Source organism: Phaethon lepturus, unplaced genomic scaffold (assembly GCF_000687285.1).
Source record: "Phaethon lepturus isolate BGI_N335 unplaced genomic scaffold, ASM68728v1 scaffold46241, whole genome shotgun sequence".
NCBI lineage: Eukaryota > Metazoa > Chordata > Aves > Phaethontiformes > Phaethontidae > Phaethon > Phaethon lepturus.
The window spans coordinates 14,428-22,718 of NW_010519310.1; the positions used below are offsets into that span (position 1 = coordinate 14,428).

An 8,291-nucleotide genomic window follows, 5' to 3' on the forward strand; every position below is an offset into this window, starting at 1 on the left:
GACCAGGTGTAGAAATGCCTGAGCTTTTCTTTGAAAAATCTTCTCTTTATTTTTCCGCATGTGTAATATTAATTTATTCTTCTCCTTCTCCTCCTTTTTTTTTTTTTTTTTCTTCCTTCTGCTCCTGGAACTCCTCTTTCTGCTCTTTAACCCTTTACCAGGTGGTAAGTGCAGTCATTCTAGCGTTTTGCTTTAAAGCACTGGCATTTGACTGGTTTTTTTTCTGTGTTAAAAAAAAAAAAAGAACTTTTTCTGTCTGGATTCCTAAGTGATTGTGCAGTGTCCTTCACTACTTAGCAACCCATTCGCAGCTGATGTGCATCACATGAAATTCTTCTTGTTTAAAGAAACCTCCATAAACTGCAGTGTACCTGGGATTGTGTGACTTGATCTCTCACTCCTTTTTGTTAAAGATGCTGTCATGATACTGCATATCACTTTTCATTTTCTTTCCTTTTTTAATATTGTGTGTGTGTTTCACTGTTTTACTGTGCATTGCGATGGAGTGGGAAATTCCTTTGGTTAGGAAAGAATGTCTCTGTAAAGGGGCAGTTCCCTACAGCCGTGTCTCTAGAATGGGCTAGTTCACCATTCCAGCAGTGACCATCACATACACTGAGCTCAGGTTTAAAAGTAATGAGACTGGCTTTAAAACATGTGAATTGCATGTGGCCACACTGGAGTTTTGCCTTAATGCTGTTGATTTTCTACCACAGGACCACTCAGGCCCTGTGTCCAAACCATCCAGAAAACTTTCTGTCTTTCAAATGAGACACTCTATTTTCATAGAATCACCTGGAGTTGGTGTTTAAAAGCCAGCAGTGACCCACAAAACATTACAAGCATTGTAGTATAATCCGGGTTGTTGCAACTCTCTACCTTGCTCTGCTGGTGCTGTTTGAGCTCCAGGAGATTTTATGACAAAGTAGGTACTCCTCTGCTCCATCTCTGCCCCTTGGAGACAAAGATTTGGGATGTCTCCTTTTCAACCCTCAGTGTTAACCCTCCTTGTTCAGAATTGTTGGCCATAGAAGGACAGTGACAAACCGACACTTATGCATCACCAGCACTCATGGCTGCATTTTGGTACTTTAGCAAAGACTAGCTTCTGGAGTCACACTGTAATGTGACAAGCTTTAGCATTTGTTCAAAAAGCAGGCCAGCAGCTCACATGGCCACTGAGCAAAGCCTGAAATAGGATCCTGGCAGCTCCTAACTCCACGTCCGTTGCTATTGATCTTACAAATCCTGTGATATTCTCCTTAAGCCAAGCGTATGGTTTGGTGTTAGCAGTGCTGCTGTGTTAGTAACAATGGGAGAGCTGAAGAGATGCTGGTGTCACCTGCGGAGTGGCATCAGTCTGCCCAAAGGAGCTTTGCGTGGCCCAGGGGTCATTGGTACCCAAACTTTGCAGGTTTGTTCCCTGCGGTGGTGTGATTTTGTTTCTGCAGCCTAGAACACATCCACTACCAGATCCCTTGGTCCAGTCGGACCAATGACCCTCACTTCATGCTGAAGCATAAATGTGGTTGGCTGGGTTTTTTCCCCTGAAGATGAGTATTTGGGAGAGGTCAAAAGAGCCTGAGTAAAAGCAGGGCCTGCTAGGGGCGTGATGCTCATGCTGGGGAGCTCACAGGAGATGTACTCCACTCATCACTTTGCAGCTGAGATGTTTGATGCCTGGGGCCTCCAGCCCAGAAGCTCAAGTGGTTTAATACCTCACAGAGGGAGTGCTGGGGAGACCACCCCAGATAGCCACCCTTCATGGCCTCTGGTCCCCAGGAACCTGCTTCTCCTCCTGGGGCTTTGACATGGCACCTGCTTTTCCCACTGAGCACCCAGCTCCATACTCACCTGCCCAGCCTCCTAATGCTGGGACTTGGCAACAGCCAAGGAATGCCAGGCTACAGCCCAGAGTCTTCTGGAGGTGGACAGAGGCATCCTGGAACACTTCAGGAGGTGGTCTTCAATCATCTTGGGTGAGTCAGCTCAGCAGCAGATGGCTGACGCCCAGAGGAGACAAGAACTCAACTGTAAACAGGGGAACTACACTGGGTTGAAGCAATGGGATGGCAGGATCAGCCCTGTCTACCCACCACCAGATCAATCTCATCCTCCCTAATTTATTCTTATGCACTATAACCACCGTCATGCACTTTGTCTCTGCACCTTTCCGTTCTCATACACTGTCTGCACCCACCCACCTCTGTCCACCAATTCCCACACTGTCTTTACCCATTCATCTAACTATCCATCCCTTCTCATTTATTTAATCCACTGTTTGCTTTGCTCACTCGCTCTCCGTCCAAGCACGCCATGGTGCTAGCTGATTGTCTGACAGTGATTTCTTATGCTTTGCTGCATGCAAGTGATTTCTCATGCTTTGTCTGGAGCAAGCAAAAATGGGGTGAAGCTCTTTTCTGCCCCGGGGACACATCAGGAAGAGTAGCTATGTGTGGCTGTGAAGCAGCCTTGCTGGCTTGTTCTATTGCTGGTAAGTGACTGATGCCCCACAAAAAAGCAAGAAGTCCCCATCTGTGTGGCTGGCCAGAAATGAAGATGCATCTCCCTACCTAAAAGTCCCAGTTCAGGAAGGGACATAGAACACCTGAACACTGAGCTTTGAGGTGTGCAGGTACATTCCCCTGAAGAATACGTCCACGTGTGATGATCTTGCTGAATCGGCAAGATGGCCTACTGCGTAAGAAGGCACCCCACCGCACTCTGATAGTGCCCCTTTCCAGAGTTGTTCCCGGGATTCCCCGTACTTGCTAAATACTATTGAAGTGTGCAAAAGCTCAGGCAGTCCCTGGTGCTGGTGCAGTTGATAATAAGGCACTTGTGATCACAGAACTGTTTCTTTGCTCTACTTGCTGATCAAGTAAAGCTGCAAAGTCTGTGTCCTGGAGTGTTTTTTTGTTTCTCTATTGAGCTGGTGTTGATTTGGAGGCACTTGCAGGGCTTTGTATTTGAGTGGCTGGCTCCAGCCCCTTTCTCAAAGCAGCAAGCTGAAGTGCTAAGATACTGTTGACTTGAGGTTGTATTGCACCTGAGGCACCCCAGCACCCTGTGCTCAATCCTATTGACAGCCAGCCTGAATCCTGCCCCGACTCTGCAGTGCTTCGACAGCCTTGTCCAACAAGCTGATTCACAGTATTTAGCATCCTTGCTGGAGCTTTCTCGTCACCTCTTCTGGTTGTCAGAGAAAAGAGTATGTTTTCATCCTTCTCAATTGCTCAGCAATTAGCTGCTTTTCCACAGTGTGGCTGCTGTCTCAGTTTGAGCTCGGAGATCTTCTTACAGAAGAGAAAGAGACAGATCACAGAATAAAAAAGAAGCCATCCCCTGGGATTAATATATGTCCTGAACGCAATACCTGAGAAACCCAAAGAAGGGCCTGCAAAGCTGGTAATTTGTGCCGCTTTACCCCACTGTATCCACTCACTTTCTAAAATATATTAGCCTCTGCATTCATTGCTACATCACTGCAACAAGATCTGTGCAGGCAGAAAGACCTGTGCTGTGCACTCTGCTTTCCTGCCTCAAGCCAGGGTAGAAGTCATCACCTTCTCCCTGTGCAAAGTAATTCGGTGCCTCAAGGTCTCAGACAATGTACCTACCTCACCTCCAAACTCCATCCCTCATAGAGGTTCGTTACTGCATTTCTTTATGCACGTTCTCACCTTCCTTCCTTTCTCCATCCACACACCATTGTGCTGCTGGCTTTTTTTTTCTTCTTTTTTTTTTTTTTTTAAATGTAATTCACTGGCCAGAAAATACACAAATCTCCCTTCCCTCTGCTCAAAAAACCTACCACATCTGCTGGTTTCCCTGCAGCTCTTCTGCAGCTTGTGTACCTACAGTGCTCAGAAGAAGTAGCCTCTAGCTATGGGATCTAGTTATGGGCATCAGCCATGGGGCTCTGCTGTGAGAAAGAAAAGGTGGCTGAGCTTCATGTTGTGCCACACCATGTTCCCAAGCACCGCAGATTTGTAATGGTGCTTTATTCCTCTTTGTCCTGATCTCTCAAGGGTGCCAGCTCATCTGGCGCTGGCACCAACAGGAGGCATAATTAAGAGTATCAGAGCGAGCTGCTCAAAGGCAGCGCTGGCTCCCTGTGTAGCCTGGGAGTATGTCTGCAGGCACAGATGGCAGGTGTGTGTGTGGGGGGAACTGTGGGCTAATCCCAAGGCCTCACTCTTTGTTGATGCTTTCACCTGGGGAGAAGCCTCCAGGTCATCTGTTGTGCATGTTTGTGGGCAGGGGTTTCTGGTGTCAGGCTCTTTCAAGAGGTTATTTTCTTGCACAGAGGACACATCTTGCCCTGCAGGGCACCTCCTATATCACCTGCTGCAGCTTCTTGCCCTCTTAGTGATCCAGTGAGGCTCTTCTTCTTCCTCACTGAGTCCCTAAGCCGGGTCCTGGCTCTGCTGTTCTTGGCCATCCTCCCAGGACCTCCTGGATGGCCACCCTGCCGGTACCTTGATGCAAAGCCCACCCAGTGTCAGGATGATGCTGGGGTCCTTGGGACTGCTGGTGGCAGCTCATGCTTTCCTCTCACTAACTCCATTGTCCACTCCATGTGTTATTACCATGGGGTCTATCCTTGGGGACTTCACTCCACACCACACTCCAGGGTGTGAAGGCTGCAATATGACATGGCACTGGAGACACCTGTGTTTCCTTTGTGGTATCATACTCTTTTCTGAACCCTACTATTCCCACTGTCTCCTCCACACATCTGCTCCAGTCCTTTGGAGAGGTAGGATTGCAGGAGGAGGCTTGGAAAAAGGCTGCCTGCCTCCAGTCCCTCGACCCTTGCAGGCTGAGAAAGTGACTCCTCTGGCTATGGTGAGGTGTAAAGGGTTTGGGAAGACAGATGCCACAGACTGATATCAGGGATGCCAGATGGCCTGGCAACATCAGCACCAAGTAGTCTTGGCATTAGTTGGTGATGTGTTCCAAGGTTGCGAGATTCTCCCAGTGTACATGTATTGCCCTCACATGCCACAGCATTCAAGTGCATATGGTACCAGTAGCTGGACCATCTCTCTTTGTAATGGCAATCAAAAATAGCAGTCTCCATGAAGGACGAGTCATTGCCTAATGCTGGCTGTCTCCATATGTTGACACTGCATGCTCACACAATTTCATACACAGCAGATTCGGAGACCCATCCAAGACCCAAGGCAGTCTGACTGCTTGTCTTGAGTTTTGAGACACAGACTCTGTACCAGGACCAACCTGGAGGCCAGAAGTGAAATCACTTAGAAAATTTGGGGCAAGAGCTGGAGAGACTATTTTCAGGTGTTTTATCTCCACCATTAAAAAAGAGGTAATCTGAAATGTTTGGGTGCTGGCATGAGGAAATAAAGCAAAGATGCCAGAAAATCAGAGCAGAAGACCTTTCAGCTTTGAGCTCTTGGGGTAAACCCAGGCTTCACCACTACATATAAAATTGTTCTTTAAAAGACACTGTGAATAAAGTAAAAACTTGCCAGAAGTTTAATGACCTGTTTCTTTGCCTTACAGAATATTGGCAAAAAGATGTCATGTCAACAGTTCATAGCAAACCTGGATGGACTGAATGATGGGAAGGACTTTGCAAAGGATTTGCTGAAGGTAACGTGATATAAGTAGACAGTAGGATACTGTCATTGTTACTGTAGTGCCACCTAGTCCTGCTAGGACACTCTGAGCCCTTGAATCAGCATTTTCCAGTGCACAATTGTTTCATTAGAAGAATTGTAACCCACATGGATAGCTTCTGCTAACTTGGAGTTAGCCACCAGAGCTCTGTTCCCTGGTGGTGTTTTATCCAGATTTGTGACATATCTGCCCTCAGAGCATACCAGGGGTCCCTCTCCCCCATGGTAGCTCTGTGATGTACCAGACAATACGAAGTATAAGGTACCCCCCACCCCCAAATACGACCATACTTTTCTCTGCCTTCACTTCCATGTAATGAGATGTAGTACTCCAACACAACTAGTTCAGTACCATGGGATATTGGTTAAACACCCCAAAGTGAGTATCTTCTCCTTCCACATGGTTTAACACCATCACTGTTACCTGCACCTGCTGCAGGTGCAGCAACCTGACCTGGATTTTGCTGTATGGAACGAGTTTGAAATGACCAGTGCCACATCAAGGGTGTCACATTGTGCTTTAGATGACACCCCTGCCTCCCAGCAGACCTAACACTACCCCAGCCCTCAGTATGGTCAGGGCCACCTCCACATTCTGTTTTCCTAGCCCATTCCTACTTCTTTCCCAGTGCCCCAGGGAAGTCACTGGAATTTTGCACAGGAGGAACTAGAAAAGCTCATCCCCAAGGTCATTCATCCCCTCCAGCCCTGCTTCTCAGGGCAGCGTTCAAGCCTCCACTGTCCCTTTCCCCTAGTCGAGACACTGGAGATGTCTTGGCATACCCCAGCGTCCTCTACCATATTTGCGTAGGCCAGGATTCACTCAGGACTAGGTGTAACATGCAGAATTAGTCAAAAACATCATACACAGGCTCCTGAGTAAGGCTGGCTGCTAGACCCCTCTGTTGCTGATGTGTCCAGACCAATACCATAGCACATACATAGATAAAAAATGGCATAGCAGAACAAAAGTTGTCCTGCTCACTGGTAGATACTTCTCCAGGACAGTTCAGCAAGGATGGTATCTCTCCAAGAACACAGACAGGGTGTGGAGGAGATGGTCTCTAGACATGTCTTCCATGACAGACACAGCTAATACCATGTTCTTGTTTCAGACACTATATAACTCCATCAAGAATGAGAAGCTGGAGTGGGCCATGTAAGTATATGTTACGCATTTGAGAGGTAGTGTGTCTTTCAAAGTAGCTGACAGGTCTTGAGTCATGTTTTTAGCTGCAGAAGCCCCCACAACATTTGCTGCTAAGCCCTTAAGCACTGAAGTCCCTTGTGTAGGCAAGCTGGGTTTATTTATGGCTTAGACACAAAAGCAGATAGGGAGGTTCGTGGCAGTCTGTGGACATAGGGTTCACAGGCATGATCTAAAGGAAGGGAATGCCCTCTTTGTTTACTGTTACATCTAGAAAATGCTGATCCTGCTCCAGGTGCTTCAGAGGTGTTTGCAAAAGGAGCTCGAGACCTGGGGTTATTTTGGTCACCGAGACTTTCCATCTCTTCCACATAGTTTCTTCTGGAAATAGTATCAAAGAATCACTCAGGCAGGAAGGGACTTCGCAAGATCTCCAGTCCATCTTCCTCCTCAAAGTATGGTCAACATTGAATTCAGACCAGGATGCTCAGGGCTTTGTTCAGTTTGATCCTGAAAACCTCCAAGAATAGAGAGCCCACAGCTCCTCTGGATGAACCAATGCTTAAATATTCTGAGAGTGACATATTTTTCGTACCCATTTGAAACCACTGTTGTTTTGACTTATGCCCACTATATCTTGTCCTCCTGCCATGCACCATAGTGAAGAGCCTGGCTTTGTGCCTTCGATAACCTCCTCACGCATATTGGAAGGCTGCCATGAGGTCCCACAAAGCCATCTCTTCTCTAGATTGAACAAGTCCAGTTCCCTTAGTCACTTCTTACAAGTGCTTCAGCCCCCAGGTATCTTGGTGGTCTCTGCTGAACTCTCTCCACCTTGTTGATGCCCTTTCCGGTATCGGGGGCCTAATACTGTTCGCTGTATCAAGACATGATGTAATGAGTGCAGAGTAGAGGAGGGTGATCACTTCTCTCAGCCTCCTCACTGTGCCGCTGTTACACAGCCCAGAATGCTCTTGGCCTCTGTTTCTGCCAGGACATACTGGCTGGCTCCTGTTCGTCCTGCTGTTCCCCAGGAGCCCCAGGGCCTTTTCTGCAGAGCTGCTCCCCAGCCCGTCAGCCCTAGCTGACCCTTCTGCAGGACCGCTCCCCCAGCGCAGTGCTGGGGTGCTGCATTCAGTGAGGCCCCTGTCCCTGTGAGCGGTGGCCCCGTACCTCTCATTTTTACATCATTCACGAACTTGATGAGAAGCACTCTCTCTCCTCCTCCACATCATCATTTGTTACCCTGAAAGAGGTCTGGGAATAGCTAGCATGGTGGCCTCCATTACAGGTTCACACAGGACCTTCCTCAGCCCCTCTTCCCTCGCCCTGCTACCCACCCCCTGCCCAGAGCACAGGCCAGGACCCTCAGCGAGGGGTGCGCTGCGCTCCCTCCCCTCCCCTCCCGTCCCCTTGCCTCCCTTCCCTTCCTCACCCCCTCAGACCTCTCTTGTCTCCAGAGGGTCGTGGGACTGACCAGGACCTTCTGGGCCATT

General features: G+C 48.3%; 1 protein-coding gene across 1 annotated transcript in view; it reads left to right on the top strand.

Moving 5' to 3' along the window:
* Positions 1-6,807, top strand: part of LOC104628428 (PH and SEC7 domain-containing protein 2-like) — a gene marked incomplete at both ends in the record, with an annotated part of 20,405 nt that extends 13,598 nt beyond the window's left edge. The window contains 2 exons of the mRNA XM_010297000.1: positions 5,533-5,622; positions 6,764-6,807. Of these exons, the coding sequence (XP_010295302.1) occupies positions 5,533-5,622; positions 6,764-6,807 (134 nt within the window). The remainder of the gene's footprint in view (positions 1-5,532; positions 5,623-6,763) is intronic.
* Between the last annotated feature and the right edge of the window lie 1,484 nt (positions 6,808-8,291).